Genomic DNA, 17,020 nt, shown 5'->3' with positions numbered 1-17,020 from the left:
GACATTCAAAAAGAATAAACCTTCTTAATATATCTTAAAGTAACTTTTCCACATTTAAAAAATTGCTAAAAGAATAATTTGGTTTGACAGTTTTTATATATTATAGGCGGAAACCTTATAGACATTATATAAATAGAACCACTAGACTTTATTAAACTGCAGTGTCACTGGGACACAGTGGCTTCCCAAATGGTGGTTGTATACAATGTGGATACAGTGAATTTAACAAATTTGTCTTTCCATGGGCATAATTATAATAATAACAATGATTTCAGAGGCTAAAAAATGGCAGTCTTTTGTGGGACAAGCAGCAGTTCTCATATAGCTGAACTCAATGTCCTTGGTCCCACTTTTCACTTGTCCCTTTTATTTCCCTCTTGCCCGTCATTACTCCTTCCTTTCCTTCCATTCCCACTGTCCCTTCCTTTTGGAGTCTTTCAGTTAAATTGCCTGAGATTCTTCTCATCCTTTGGGATGGTTTCCTAATGCTTCCTCTACTGCTCCCTTCCATCACCCTTCTTCTCAGTCCCTCCCAATGTACAAATCCAGATTGAGGATCTAGCCCTGTGTTTCCAATACCCTTATTTTTCTGTTGTATCAGAAGTACTTGTTTCGCATAACAAATAATAAAAGCTGCTAAATAAATAATAAAGCCAAACGCTGGTATTTTGTTATTCAGCTAGCACAGCTATTGTCAAAACTCTATTGATCATCCCGCTTAGGGAAAGAATCATTTACATTTTAATGACACAAAATTAGTTGCTTTTTCACTTCATAAAGCATTTAAAGCAAAGCAGGGATATGGATATTTTACCTGAACACGTACTGCCTCACTTCATCCTCTAATGCTGTGCACGTCTCCAGCTGACACACAGAAGCACTAGGGGTGAGGTAAATACAAACACAACAGAAGAGCGAATTAGACTGAAGGACAACACTGCTAGGAGAGCAAATGGTTCTTAACTGGCCATAAGTAAGGTTGAAGTGGAAGTTATAAAGTTTCCAGCCACTTACACATTGAATTAATGGAACAATATTCCAACTAAAATAGGGAGTATGGGAGGGAGTGGGTGATAGAAGCCACACTAGATATCATTAAATGAACCTTGATCATTAGATTATGTGACTATGTGTGATAGCAGATGACCAGATTTGATGGCCCAAAATGACCTCTACAGCATTACATTACTGTGTCTCAAATAAAATGGAAACCTTTGTTCTAAGTAAAAAAAGTGGGAAATGCTACTGAAGAGCTTTTTGTACACATATAGCTGTTTTTTCTTGAAAGGATCAAAAAATATTGGCAGGTGGTTACTCCTAATCCAGTGGGACAGTTGCATAGCCAAGACACATGTCTGTGTAGCTGCTCTCCTTGTGAGCATTGGCAATGCCTGCCCTCGATTGCTGGTGACCAATCACTTCATTTACCCCTTGCGCTTGCACTGGAGCAGTAAAAGGTTAGGTGTAAAATGATGTAGGTGTGGAAGTCTTTTTTAAATGAAACAAAAAAACATGTTTTCCTGGAACCTGCTTCCCAGGGGTGAAGGTCTTTTGCAAACTGAATTGAAATATATGGCTTAGAACAGAAATGTCATCATGCCAGGAGGAGAGCAACACCATTCATAACACACACTCCAAGAAAATTAAGATAGAAAATTACAGAGGAGAAAGGAGAGATGAAAGACTCTTCTTTGTGGCAAGGCACCAGGTGGTTACAGAATTTAACCGTTACATGAAATCATACTTGAGTTTAATTTCATAGATTTGCTTGAGCAATAATTAGAAAATCATGTGCTGGCAGCTCATGTGCTGGCATTGTGTATCTACAGACAATAATTGCATTGCAATGAGAAATGGGATGCTGTAATGAGAAATCCACCACCCTGCTCCAAGCCAGCTCCTGTGTGTATTAAGCAGTACAGGAAGCAAAGCAAATGGCTGGAAGGAGTAAGAACAAGCTCCTAAACCACAGTATGTGAAACTCCAACCTACATCTCACATTTTGCCATAGCTGAGAAGGCTCCACCTCTCATCTAAGCTCAACTTCAACTCGCTCCTCTCTGACAGAAATGAAGCTGCAGAACATGACAAATATTAGAGAAGAATTCCAGAACTCCTCAAAAATAAGTAAAAAAGCAGACAGGTTGACTGTTCCATTTAATGGGACAAAGCCTGCACTCTGTGAAAATTACCAGAATTGACATTCAAAATGATGAGTCAGGTCCCTGAAAAAATAATGAGATGGACTACAAAATGAAAAGCCCTTTAAAAGAAGAATGTCACTGGGAATTATTTTTTTTTCTGCCTTCTGATACATGAACAGTGTGTGTGCCCTTCTTTGAGGCACAGATCACCCAAGAGAGGGGGCTGGGAGGAATATAAGGAGATGTTAGATTCTCCTCCCTGTTTCAGTGCCACTAGCCTGACTGGCATTTGCTCCCGTGTCATGCGATGCTCTCATGGTTGCTGTGCAACTCCATCTCCCCCACCAGTTTAATGGAGAACTTTGTCTGCTTCTGCTTAGGTAATATTTTAATGTTATTTCAGCAGCTATAAGGGTCAGGAATTTAATCTTCTGAAGAATAATGTATCACTAAGGGTATTTTTACCCTTATTGTCAGCTTGGAGCTTTCAGAAAAATATCAGAAATGTTGTGATTTATGATAGTATCTTAAGAATTACCAGTGCTGAAAAAAAATTGTCTACTAAACCCAATATTGTGGGATTTACACAAGTATAAGTCTTTTCATAAAAATGGCACATAGTCAATGTTAGCTGTGACCACAAATGTAGCACTTGTGTTCTGGTATTTGCAGCATAAAATCCTGGATTGTGAAGTCTGTCCCAACATTTGAGCTGCAGATGGGTGTAGCTTGAAAGAATGACGGGATAAGAATAGAAGCAAAATGCTATTTTTGATACCATGCTCATCCACGGTGAGGCATTTTTTGTTATTCATTCTTATGAGGAAATAGTAATGCTTTTTTTTTGGAGACAGAAAGGACTTGTGTCCTTATCTCCAAGATTATTTAAATTCTCACCAGTACTTTTGTTGGAATATTTCTGTATTGACACTGCCCCCGGTTTTTCTCATTAGAAATAACCGTGTGAGGACACTGGTGTTCCGTAGCCCACTCACAAACCACTGCATTGCAGGACAATTAATGAAAATGATATTTCCATTGTCATCAGACACCTTATGTTGTGATCCACGGGCCCCTTCTCTTGCGGGATCAGTGTCCTCCTCCAGGGCCAGAGTTATCACTGAGATCAAGGGGAACACATGATGTCACAACACATCAGGCTAAGATGTGGTGTCTAGTGACAGAACAAGGAGCAATGGTCACAAATTGGTAAACAGGAGGTTTAAGCTACATAGGAGAAAATACCCCCTTACTCTGAGGGTAAAAGAGCACTGGAACAAGCTGCCCAGGGAGATCGTGGAGTCTCCATTTCTGGAATTATTCAAAACCTGCCTGGACATGATCCTGTGTAGTCTGCTCTAGGGGATCCTGTTCTAGCAGATGCGTTGGACTAGGTGATCTCCAGAGGTCCCTTCTAAGCCCTACCATTCTGTGATTCTGTGTGATAGCTTCTTGTAAAGAAGAGGGTAAGAATACAGTTTAATAGTTGCTTCAGATTAGGCAATACATCATATCCCAGTTACAATTAGATGTTATCTTAAATGTATAAAAATGTTTTTGGATTATGTCATGTGTAAACTCAATTCCATAAGAGTTTAATAGGATACTAGCAGTTTTTTACTTTACTTTTGTACTGCAGATCTTTCACAAGCAAACTGTGTGTGTACCATGCTGAAGCATTTCTGTGATGTTGTGAGATTATCAAAATGGCATGATGGTGATGAGCATCAGCATTCCAAACCCCTAAGAGAAATAATGAGATTGGAGATAATTTTGAGAATAACCTTGTTTACAAACACTCTACTCCTCATTGAATCTTTTTTCTTTTTTCCTTTTGTTTTTTTTTTAATTTATGGACCTTACCCTATGGATCTTACCCTTGACTCATGGTGCTAGTTTGGGGATTAGGTGTCAAAGAGAGGACTGACCTCAAGGATTAATACACTGAAGAGAGGTGGGGTTGGTATTTGTCAAGAACTGGGCAGCAGGAAAGGGAAGGTGAAAGGGCACAAGGACAGACTAGGATGCAGAGGAAAGAGGCTGTGGTCTGGGTTCTGTAGGTGGCTCTGGGAGAGATGTAGGGTGGGCTGGAATAAGAAGAGGAAGTATGCCCAGGGCAGGAGAAAGGACAGGACAAGGGCAGGAATGGGGGAAGGATGGATAGGAAGCACCATGTCTCAGCCCCACTGCTGAGCTCAAGACTTCATTGCACCGCACGTAAATACCTCTGAGCTCCCTTGGCTGCACATGTGCGTCACTCCTCACCTCTGTCTTTTCATTGGAGGACAATGGCTAGCTACAACAGCTGTTTATGTGAACGTGTTGAGCTCTGCTGCTGCCCCATCTGAGGGCAGGTCTGCTTCTATCGGGAGAAAACACTAATGCTACAAAATAATGTGTTCAGGTGTTAAAGATCATGAGCATGAGGGTTTCTGATTAATAACATGTTGTCAGACTGTTGCTTTTTATCCTGTCAGGATGCCTTATTCTGGTTCCTGTGATAAAGGAGGCTACAGACTTTAGGACTTTTGCCTTCCTGCCTGCAAAAGTGGGAAACACAATCTCTGAGTGATGCTGTAAAGGAGTTGCTGGTGTGACCAGAAATGAAAGATGTTGAGCTGGGATGGGAAGAGAGACATTCCCACAGCCCAAGTCTAAGTGATTTAGCTTAACATTCTAGTAAAACTAGGAGGTCAGAAAACGGTGTTTGAATGAAATTTTGAGTGAAGAAACTCCAGTGCACTGCACTTTGAAGGCTTTTGAAGTATTAACAGATGCTGCTCAGAAAAAACTTATCTAGTGTGTGAGGGAATCCACAGGAAGAGGGTTCAAAGTTTAAGACAAGCAATGATACCCTGAAGTACTTAGATTACAGCCCTCCCTCTGTCACAATGTTACTTAGTATTATTATTGATTTATTTTTAAATAATTATTGTAACAATGCCAGCTAGTTGTTCATTCTTTTTTTTCTGGATCAGGTTCTTCATTTTCATCTGTTCATACTCTATTTGCATTTTTCCAGGGCTTGGTTATTCCTTGACTGCTAGATAGGTGAGGAAGTGGGGAGGGAGAAGAGACAAACTGCCTCTCTTCCAGGGTGACTTGCTGGCTCTGGAGTGCCCAACCTTAGAGCTCTCCCTGAGCAAGCTGTGCAACCCAAACTGGGCTAACAGGGCAAAGGGTGCTCAGGTAACTGAAGACAAAATCAAGTCCTTGGTCAGCTTCTTCTTTCAGCTTTACAAAGTGATTGTGCAGCTATTCACATCAGTGTTTTATGGTGTTACATCACCAAATCTCTTGTTTATATATCTCAAATGCCTTGGTGGTGAGGTGCCTTAAATTTTAAAATAACTGTTGTGTAGTAGTTTCTTCTGTTTTATTAAGGATTAAAGTATTTATCAATGTAATTGACAGTTAAACTTGTATTTTGCACCAAATCTCTAGGGGCCCTTCTTGAATTTGCCAAGAAGACATTAATTTTTCTGAAATATTTTCACTCAATGACACTGTTATTACAGGCAATGTGGGAAACTGTATCTGCCTAATAGTTTCCATTTCTAATAGTATTTTTTTATTAACATAAATATGAAGTAGTGATATGGCAACCAGGGTTTGGAAACACTTGCAGAATAATTTTTACTGAAAAAGAGTCAACTGCTATAAATTGACCCACTGCTATGGACTTCACTGGAGCTACTTCAAACTCCAGCAGCTGAACATTTGGCATGTAGCAATCTTGTTAAAAATCCATGGATCTGTGGACAATACCAGGCAATAGGCGTTGGTTTTAACATTTTCATTACTCCTAGTAAAAGGGATCGCGAAGAAGTTAGCTATGAATGGCTGCTCTGCTGAGATAATCAGCGAGTAGAGGTAAAGCTATAAGGGCACAATTTCTCAAGCTAGCCTCACCAATATAATGAAATGAAATTACTTTCCCCTTTTAAGGGTGGTTAGAGAATAATGTAGTCTTCCTGAAAGACACTGTCAGTTAAGAGAAAGAAGAGATATCAACCTTTCTGTGGACCAACAGACGGACCACTTTTTCAGGTCATGTCCAGAAAAAAAAAAAAAGAAAAAGATTATATGTCTACCTAGCATCAGTGGAGATAGTCCTAGGAGGCTTGAAAGCTGCAACTGGAGGTATTCTCTTTCTAATTAGTTGGATAGTAGACTAATAAAGGAGACCCCTCTGGCAATGTATATAGACAAACTCCCAGATAATTTGAGGGTTTTGGGAAGGAGAAAGGGATGAAGCTGGGAGGAAGCATAGTCAGAGTGCAATCCACACAGTAAAATCTGAGGGGTGGATAGGCCATGCCTACTTTAATGAATACAAACAAATGACATACTTAGAAAGGCTGCATTTATGTAAAGGTATGTTTAAAATGAACTTAAAAATTAAGCCATATTTAGAAGACAACTGAAAAGAAGGAAGACAGTTTGATACATCAACATTTCGGAAAAAAAAAAAGGGCAGCGAACGTCTTTGTGAGATTAGCAATTTAAATAGCTCAATCTTTAATCCAGGAAATTACCTAGTGAAAATGAAAAGAGTTAACATTTGCAGGGCACTTAAAATATTTAAATAAGGGCAGATTTTCAATTACATTTATATGTCTACTAGATCTCTTTTTTTTTCCCTACTTCACTAATTTATTTTTTTAATGCTTATGCTATTTGCTCCCCAAAGCTAAATGGGAGTTTATTTACTATGGCAATGTTGAGAGGGCTACTGGGGGCTTTTCTTAATATTAGTGGCCTTCACTGCCATAAACAACAGATCTTTAATATACTGATTTGATCATCTTGCACACTGAAGCCTGTATGAAGAAGAAAATAATGTGACTTTTTCTATGTACCCATGAGTAGGCAAAAGCAGAGTTGTTGAACATGATTTTTGATAAGGCTGAGACCATTTTCATCTTGGTTACCTAAATACAGTTTTCTTTTCATAGTAATTTGACAGCAGCATAGTAGGACTAGAAGGGCCAGTCAGACCATCCCCCAAAATTCACATGATGAAGAAAAGAGCTGGAATGAGTTGTATGTGGCAAGAAGCACAAAATCACCATTTCAGAAAGAGCTTAGTGAAGTATTTCACCATATGGATCACATTTGTCTGTGGGACAACATACTTTCTAGATCAGCATCTGGCCCTTGTGTTCACTGGTATAGTTAAAAAAAGTTATTCTCATTTTATTGCTTTAATGTTTCAGTCTTCAAATCAGACATTCTAATTCTTGTCCTTGGTGATAAATGAAAGCAGAGTTTTTTATTTTCTTCCTTTGTGTTAAAGTGTCTTTTGTGCTAAGAGTAATCTGAAATAAAAATGTACTCTTTTTGTATGACTCAATCCAAATCTTAACAACCCTTCTGTTTTTCAAAGCAGTTACATGTTTGTAATTATGTTATCCTGGTATCAGTGTTTGTTAAAAATTATTTTGTCTGCTCACACAAACAAGAAAAGGAATAAACAGAGGAAAAGTCTTGAAATAGATTGCAATCAAATGTGGAAAAGTAAGCGGAACCAAAAAGGAATAAAAAAGAAGAAGGAAACATTAAGAATATACCTATCCAACGATGGCTGTACTTTATCTGGGACAATAACAACTGAAAAATTACAAGAGAAATCTACTTTGTATGATAATGTTCCTTTAGGCTTACTTTCTTCTGTCTGCGCTTTTTATCTTTTAATGCTGTGAGAGTCTAACTCTTAGTGTACAATGTATTTTTTTCTTTCTTTTAATAGCTAAGCAGTAAGAATGAAGGGTTGGAAATGGACCTCATACACAACAAAAGCACTCTCTGCTGAAAAAAAACCAGTGATTGTTGCTTTCTTCCTTTGCTTTTCCAAAACAAAGCCTAAAAATATGTGTCCCATGATCAGTCATTTCAGCTTTTGCATTACTTGGGTTCAGTATTATACATAAAACATTCACTGGTGCATTAGTGGAGAGTGTTTCTTGCTGTCTTGATGAGGTCTTTCCTGTCCCTGCTCTGCTCAGCCAATGAAGCCAGCAAATGCCTGGCTTGCTTGCATGCTCTGTCTTCACAACTCTTCTTAAAAGCTCAGAGAAGAGAGAGTGTCCAACTTCTGAGGTGTTAAGATTTGGCCTTGATCCTTCAAACTAAATACGGGGATTTGGATAAAACCTGTAGATTTCTGTAGATTTCTAACAATAGCTCTTTTTATCTTTTTTTTTTTTTTTTTTTTTTTTTTTTTCCACTCCAATTTTAGGCTTACTTTAACCTTATCCTGTCCCATGGACTTGAAGAATTTTCCTATGGATGTACAGACATGTACAATGCAGCTAGAGAGCTGTGAGTGTCCAATTGTTCTATCTAGTGAAGAACAAGATTTTACCATTACATTTGGTGGCTAGGCAGTATTGTTGTTGTATTTTGTATGGTGAGACTCATCACCCTATTTTGTAAGGGAAAACCAAGGAGAAACAGTGCTTTAACTGTTCATCACCATACCATGTCTCTATGCTGTTCCCTTCCTTTTCCCCCTCCTGGAGCACATCACCTCACACATCTGGTCTGAGTCACGTCCAGGGGTAACCGCAGTGATGCTGTGCAGAATAAATTAAATCTCAGGAATGTAAGAGCAACTAGTATACAGCCAGGGATTAGCTATGTCTGACCAAGACATACTATGGTCTTTTGAGAAATGGAAGCAATGTACTCGATGAAGCAGAGGTCCTATGGGTAAATTTATGCTGATAAGCTAAACACAGCCAAGGCATGGACTTGGGTACTGACACACACTCATCTGTGCCGTGCAGATGCCCGAACACACCATGTCACCATTTTGACCTGTGTCAGGTAACAACCAGGGAAAACCAGGAGTGGCTCAGATAATGGCATGTGCAAGCTATCATTCCTAGTAGTCAGTAGATCCCAGGCCATGCCACCTTGATATTTTTGCAGAGGGAGGAGAATGGGTTTAGCTGTACAGGTATGAGCTGCTAGCTACCACCTGCCTTTGAAGCCAGAGAGTGGCCACAGCTTGTTAAATTTACACATAAAGATGTAGCCACTGCAGAAAAAGAGACTTCAGTGAGTCAAAGCCTCTCTCTTTCCCCTCCTCACCTCTCAGTGGTAGATTCACAGATTTTCTTTTTGGTAAGGGCCCAGCATTCTGCAGCTTATGTATTCTTGTTTTGTTGGTGCCTATCAACTCCATCACCAAAGAATTAGGAAAATAAAGCAAAACTCAGGCTGATACATAGGCACAGAGAAATGTCATTTCAGTTGTAAACAGTATTTTGATGGTCCAGCAAAATTATTTTAGTGTCAAACTGGGGCAGTATTTCAGAACATTACTTGTTGCTTTTAATAGAGTGATAGTGCAGTAATAGTAAATAATAGCAATAGTGTTGTTAATTAGACAGTTTAAATCTATAACTGAGATGACATGTATTGCAGTAAAAGACATGCTTCTCAGAAATTAAATTATTTGTTCTTTATGTTTCCCAGTCTCTTATTATCTAACAAACTCTGATTTTTTTATTGTAGTTGGGTACACTATGAACGATCTGATATTTGAGTGGTTAAGTGATGGACCTGTGCAAGTTGCAGAGGGTTTAACCTTGCCACAATTTATTTTGAAAGAAGATAAAGAACTTGGTTATTGCACAAAGCATTACAACACCGGTGAGCACCATTCTGGTTTTTTTCTATTAATTGATTTAATGATACCTATTGCTAGTTTATAAAGGGAAAAGATGGGCAAAATAATAATAGAAAAAAAGAAATGAAAATTTGATTCAGTCACACTTTCAAAATCTGAACACATGAAGTTTTCTCCCTTATTTTTGTTTGTTTGAAATATCTTGATTCCAAATTAATTTTATTAATTATATTCTAATGTACATATTCTAATATTCTTAAAATCATTAAGGAACTTCAAGTCTTCAGAAACTATTTTAAAAATATAGGTTTTTTTCATTTCCTTAAAATGTCTTAAATCTAAACTAAACTAAAAAAAAAAAAAATATTGATTTAGCACTTTTAAAGTACTGATTTTTCTGAACTTGATTAGTTTATCCAAAATCTCAAAGCTCCAATAAGGAAAAAATACCAAATTTTCACCTGCTTTTATGTGTGATCTAATTTATGAAATGCAGTACTTGACAAGACAATGTTTTCATTGTTGATCTGAATAGTATACAGATGTGAAATGTTAGGAAATTAAATGTTTGCTTAATATTGTAATCTTTTCCCCATATTTGCTATTATGGTGTTTCAAAGGCTGTGTTTTCTATTTTTAGATTTACAGGGAAGAAAGAACTGTTAAAATTTGGATTTAGCTGCTTGGAGTTTATTTAACAGGGACAGCATTTAGAGAATGGTTTTCTGGGTACTGCCTGGGATTACATATAATCCCTCTCATCTAAAATAGCTTTTTCATCACTGCAGTGTAAGAGCTAATCTGGTTGTATCAAATACATTTATTTCACTCCATGAAATAAAACAATGTGAGAGGTTTTGCGTCTGCCAAAAAAAAATAATATTAATTTCTTCTGAAAAGAAAATTACTGGTTTTATTTTTTACAAAGATAGCTTCTTGTTTGGGGCCCCAAAGGGCTAAGGAGGAAAACTGTGATTCCACAGTCCAAGACCAGTGGAAAGGGAGACTGCTCCAACTTCTCATCTTTTCTCACACTTAAAGGGGATAATGAGGAGTAAATTCCAGTAGACAGAGATTACCTATTTGTAATTTGGTGGATACAAAGTTTAGCCATTTCCCAGCATGTAACTCACACTCTGAACAACTGACTTAATCTGCTTTTCTAATTACTGCTGGATAAACATTTTGCAGCTTCAAACATTGAAGGCAAGGGAGTAGGGAGAGCACGAACAACAGCTTCCTTGTATACCCATGAAGGCTTCCCAGGAAGGATAAAAATGCCCATTTGTAGTTTCCACTGTATGTAGTTAAACAAAGTTAATGTATAATTATCAAAAGTTAAAAGGGCAGGGCTTGGCCAGGGGAACTGAAAAACAATATTCAGGCAAAAGAAAACTGCTTACAGGCACCCACATCGCTCTCTTCTCTGTAGCATGCCCCTGCAGGTTTATTATGAAATTAAAATCTGAATAAAAGCTGTATTATTAACCCTGCTCCTCTTACCAACACTGCAAGGCACTCTATCCAGTTTGCACCACGGAATGGGGAGATCATATGGCAGGCTGGGCTACTCTAATGCCATTGATGCTATAGGCAGCCACCCCACACCTTTTGAGCCCCCTTCTATATGGGCAGACTGACCAGGATTAGTCACTATCAAGGTCTTAGAGTCTTTCTCCAGGTTCACAGGTCAGGTCACTCAAATATGAGCTTATGTCTATTCAATTCTTCTCCCTTCCTTGCTTTTCCAAACAGCCTCTGCATGGTCCTTTGTGCCAAATCTCACACCCTGCCAGCTTTCCAGACTAGCAGGAAAAAAATTCAACATAAAAAAACAACAAAACCCCAAAATAAATACGTGCACTGCAACAATCACATGGTTTGGGTTAGAAAGGACCTTAAAGATCATCTAGTTCCAATCCTCCTGCATAGGCAGGAAAACCTCCCACTAGACCTAGAAGGACTAAAAAAATGTATTTTCACCTGCAAGGATGAAGCAGGGAATAAAGCATCTTCATGCATTTGACTAACTAACACAACAAGGGTCCTTTGAAACCACTAGCATGACACCTCAGGAACAATGAACAGTTTTTGCACTGGAGTTAGTCTGCCCCGAGTGAGACCTTTCACAGTACCTAAGCCACAGTCAGGATACACAGTAACTTGGAGAGCAGCACAGAGTGATCAGATTATTAGCTGACAAACTTGTAACTCACGACTCTGCATTCCCTGCTGCACGACTAGTTCCACTGCCTGCTATCCTAAACTTCTGTCCTCCTCTACCCCTGTGGAGCAGCCATTTGTCTTTTGAAGAATCACTCACCTCCCATGAGAGATGATTGTGGGTTTCCTGAAGCTAGACTTTTGGCAAAATTCAAAGTAAGCTTTGAGTTGCTTATGCTGTGAGAAACAATCCACTGACACAGGCAAATGACATGACCAGTATGAGAAGGGGTGTGATCTACGAAAGGACTGTAAGACTAATTGTTTATAATTTGTCTATTTATATATGTTTGCTTAATCTTATGGAATTACAAGAGCAAAATGTTATTCCCCTTTAATACTAAACATTGCATTTGACTCAAGTAAAATCTTGTTAAAATTTGAGCAAGGAAACACTACATTATACGTTTGGAGGTGAAACCATTGTGCTACACCATTAGTTTTCTCACTGAATGTGGAACTCTGGGCACAGTCTGCTTCAGGGGTCTCGTGTGTCTCTCAAGCTAGTGTGCAAAAAATAGTCAACTCTCATTTGTGTGTCAGGAGCTGTTTATAGTGTTAGGTTAGGGGCCATGCATCTGATGTATGTTTAGAAAAGAAGACAAAAATGTGCAAAAACATTTATGAAATAATTTCGTGTTCTAGGAAAGTTTACATGCATTGAAGTCAAGTTTCATTTGGAGCGTCAGATGGGATACTATTTAATCCAGATGTACATTCCTAGCCTGCTGATTGTCATTTTGTCCTGGGTTTCTTTCTGGATTAACATGGATGCTGCTCCGGCTAGAGTTGCACTGGGCATCACTACAGTTTTGACAATGACCACACAAAGTTCAGGATCAAGAGCTTCCCTTCCAAAAGTAAGGAAATAATTTTGTACCCCCTATTTGTTATTAAAAAAAAATAATGGTACTAATTTTGAAGTTTCTGAAAGATCTGTATATATAGGCATTTGATAAGAATAAAGGAAAAAGTGCTAGTGGTGTGGTGTTAAACTGTTGTAATACCCTTGTGTTTGGATTAAGGCAGGTTTCTGTTAGTTTATGGGATGACAGGAAGGATCAAAGCTATCGATTTTTAATGAGTTTTACTAGGTTTTGCTAGTTTTTACTTACTTTTCAGCATTTAGAAGCTAGATTTTTCTGAAGTATTTAGGTACCTGAATTTCTGAAAGCACTTTCATGAAAATTGGGCATTCTGTCTGACTGGGGATTTGATAAACTCTCTCTGGTCTTTTCTGGACTGTTAGATTCTCAAATAAATATCTTGATGTTTCTAGATACGGCACTTAGTTCAATGTATATAAAAATATATATACATATATTAAATACATTTTTATAACATATATACTCCTAGGAGATTTCTCTGGACAATCATTTCAGTGAAGAATTGTTAATGACTTTGCTTCACTGCCAAATTTGTCCATGTTCTCATTCATGTGTCATCTGCAGACCTCCATCCTGTCTACACACAAAAATACCTTCTCACTTGAATTTTGAAGGTTTTTTAATCCAGGCCAAATACTGTAGACGGGCTGTCAGATTATGGACTGGATTCTTTGTTTAGTCAGGCTAGCAGCTCTTCTCAGCATGGGCACAGCCTGAATGCATTCCCAGTAGAGTTTCACATGCATGCTCAGGCTTTGTACAATTTGGTGGAAGAGACCTCAGAGCGCTCTCAGTTTACAATAATCTAAGTAGTCACAAGATATTCTCCCCGGAGAGTATATACTCCCTGAAGAGTATACACTCCCTGAATAGTATGACTCTTTACAGCAGTCCAGCATTACAGGGACCAGTATAAAAAAATTGCTCTAGCAGCAATGAAAGCACAAATTTTGACTGTTTGTACAGATCACAATACATTCCAAAAAACAAGTTGTATTTTGTTCTACTTTACCCTCAATATCCTATTTAGTCTCCTTCCAAATACTGTAATTTGTTCAAATGCATCATATACAAGGCAACTGCAAAATCTGCACAGATTGTGTTACTCTTCTGTTGGTAAAGTATCACTTAAAAATCTGATGACTACAAAGGTTGGTTCAGCTTCACTTGTACACTTGGATATATGTATAATTTTCTGTGTAACTTAAAGCTTTTAATGTATTAACTCAGAATTTCAAATGGGTAATTCCTTAAACATTTGTTCAGCCAATTCAGTCAGTATTACCAAGTGAACACCCTGAAAAGAAAGTCAGCAAAGATACAGTCTTGACAAGGAGCATACCAGCTGTGTAGATAACAAGTTTGGATCACCTAAGACTGTGTCTACATGGTACAACACAATTCCATGCTTATATATTTCAAGTTTCTCCCAAATTAACTAGCTTCAGAATTAGAGATGGTCACTACTGGAGGTTTACACTCACATTTCCAACTGGGCAAACATACCTTATTAAGAAGCTCTGCAGTGTTAGCATGCCCAAAATGTTAACACTTGAGAATTACTTTTCGTCATAAACCTTTGATCCAGCTGAAATGTTTCTCCCTCCTATATTCTGCTTTGTTTGAGTAGAAAAGTATTCACTGTATAATTTTCTGGACTTCTGCTAAGTGGAAGAAATGGGAATATGCAGAATATGTTGACTGTGGCTGTTTGATTGTCAATGAGGTTCTTATCCAGCCTCAGGATTAAACAGATTTATCTCTGCAGCTATCAGAGAACGGTGATACTCTGGCTCTACTCCATCCTCTCTTAGTGTTTTCTGCTGTATTCCTTTGCCAGAAGATAGGCACTAAAGAAAAACACCTCAGCACAGGGCCCAACACACTTATTTCAGTCAGTCTACCCCTGGTTGTTGGAAATCCACCGTGCAGTTCAGCTGAGCTGTTCTTTACAGCTTTAGTCTCTATATAAGTGAGTTAATCCTCACAGGGGCTTTTGAAGGTGTGCTGGTTGAATTAAAATGTGATTCTAAGTAAATACAAGCATACTTGCCAGCTGACTCCCACCTTGGATGATTCAAGTACCCAAACAAACATGGGAATGATCAAAACCAAAGTGCTTCAAAACAGGTTTTGTATGCATATGTAGCTTGAAAGCCATGTGTAGCATTGCAGGTTTCATATCACCTCCGTGTGATTCCTCACATGAAGAAGCAGGAAGATTTTCTTGCTGTGACAGGCACCTATCTATTTTTAAACCTCATCTGTAACTTAATACCAAAACTGTATTTCTTAATAAAGTCTGTCCAGCTGAAATGCATTTAGAAATAAAAATATAAAAATAATGGAATCAAATTAATGTTGCATCCGAAGTCTCAAAATGAGTCTTTAAAAGTAATGTTTTGCAAAGTCCTGTCTACATATTGCTAAAGCACAGGAATTTAGACTGTCAATAAAACATCCATTTGAAAATCTCTCCAAGCACGAATATGTAACAGAACAAGACATGATAGGAAGGTTATTTTTGCAAGAGCACTGAAAAAACAGATGCAACTTTACTTTATGGAAGCAGCCTAGATTTGAATACAAAAGATATTTTTTGCTTCATCCTTCTTTGTGTCCTATCCTTAATAACACATATTTATACAACTTAGCTTTACCTTTAATTTACACACTGTCTCATGCCAAGAGTTTCTTCTCACTGTTCTCTATTACAGTAGAGCTTTACTGCAAGTAAAAACAAGGCATCAAAACTCACCAACTTTAAAAAGAATAAATCTTTTACTATCTTAATAATGAAAGTGGTACTGTTTAGAACCTAAATATTGTTCTCAGCACTGGTAAAAGATTACATGACAGATTTCTATTTGCTTAAAACGTCTCTTTTCCATATTCATAAGTACTATTCATTTCAATCCACAGATTTCATAATGGAAGGTCACAGCAACATAGAAATTAGGCATTCAGTTATTGGAAATTAAAAAATAAGATTGAGACTGCTGGAATGAAAATAAAAGGAAATGAAACAATTAAGTTCATTCCAGCTGAGGCTCATGTTTACTGCATGTAAGAGAAACATCTAGAAAGCTTTTTCCAAATGAAATATAAATCTATTTATTTGGTAAATTTTGTACTATTTCCGTGGAATTATTACATTTGTAGTATTTTGAAATTCTCATTAAAAATATGGGTAGAGTTCCACTATCAGCAACATAGCAATAAATAAATCAATATACTTTTTTTTTTTCCTTATTCTTCTACAAACTTGATTTTTTTGTTACAAAAGGTAAGAATAAACCATGAGAGAGATTGCATCCCAACAAAGCCACTGTTCTAGGAAGGGGGCTTCCACAACCTCCCTGGGCAACCTGTTCTAGCACCTTACGACCCTGATGGTAAAGTATTTCTTCCTGATGTCTAACCTAAATCTACCCTCTTTCAGTTTAAAACTCTTACCCCTTGTCGTATAACTACGTGCCCTTATAAAAAGCCCCTTCCCAGCTTTCCTGTAGTCCCTTATGATACTGGAAGGCTGCTATAAGGTCTCCCTGGAGCCTTCTCTTCTCCAGGCTGAATAGCCCCAACTCTCATCCTGTCTTCACAGCAGAGGTGCTCCAGCCCTTTGTTCATCTTTGTGGCCCTTCTCTGGACCCTCTCCAACAGCTCCATGTCTTTTCTGTGATGAGGGCTCCAGAGCTGCACACAGCACTCCATTATGTTTCCCTTCCTACACATTCAAGCCTATAGGACTTACCCACATCTGGTACACTATGTTCAGATCTCTCTGGTCATGTCATCATTTTCCAATTAGAAGCTTTGGCTAGATAAATGTTTGTGCACCCAACTACACCAGTAGATCTTGCCAATTGGCAGGCTGATGAGAAATCCTGGTTGACAGATGGCTAATCAGCATGGCCATACATCCACGATGAAACCCTCTAGAGCTTTCTAGGCCAGTCCTGTGCAATGAGCCTGAAACTCCCTTGCATCAAGGATTTGCTGGACTTCATCTATGCAGAGAAATTCTATGGTACACAAATCAGGAATCCAATGTAACCTATTGTACATCTATTCAACACTCAGTACATTTCAATCCAACACTTTCTGGAAGTATCATTCCCACAGCA

At 38.1% G+C, this 17,020-nt stretch overlaps 1 protein-coding gene across 7 annotated transcripts in view; it reads left to right on the top strand.

Annotated features, from left to right (window-relative positions):
* The window catches only part of GLRA2 (glycine receptor alpha 2), a 133,132-nt gene that overhangs the window by 34,372 nt on the left and 81,740 nt on the right, over window positions 1-17,020 (top strand). For all 7 annotated transcript variants that reach the window (XM_051641155.1, XM_051641124.1, XM_051641115.1 and 4 more), the window contains 3 exons: window positions 8,386-8,468; window positions 9,669-9,806; window positions 12,652-12,866. In XM_051641155.1, coding sequence (XP_051497115.1) covers window positions 8,386-8,468; window positions 9,669-9,806; window positions 12,652-12,866 — 436 coding nt within the window. The remainder of the gene's footprint in view (window positions 1-8,385; window positions 8,469-9,668; window positions 9,807-12,651; window positions 12,867-17,020) is intronic.

This window comes from Apus apus, chromosome 1 (assembly GCF_020740795.1).
Source record: "Apus apus isolate bApuApu2 chromosome 1, bApuApu2.pri.cur, whole genome shotgun sequence".
NCBI lineage: Eukaryota > Metazoa > Chordata > Aves > Apodiformes > Apodidae > Apus > Apus apus.
The sequence above is the reverse complement of the archived record's forward strand: the minus strand, read 5'-3'. Positions and strand labels throughout refer to the sequence as shown.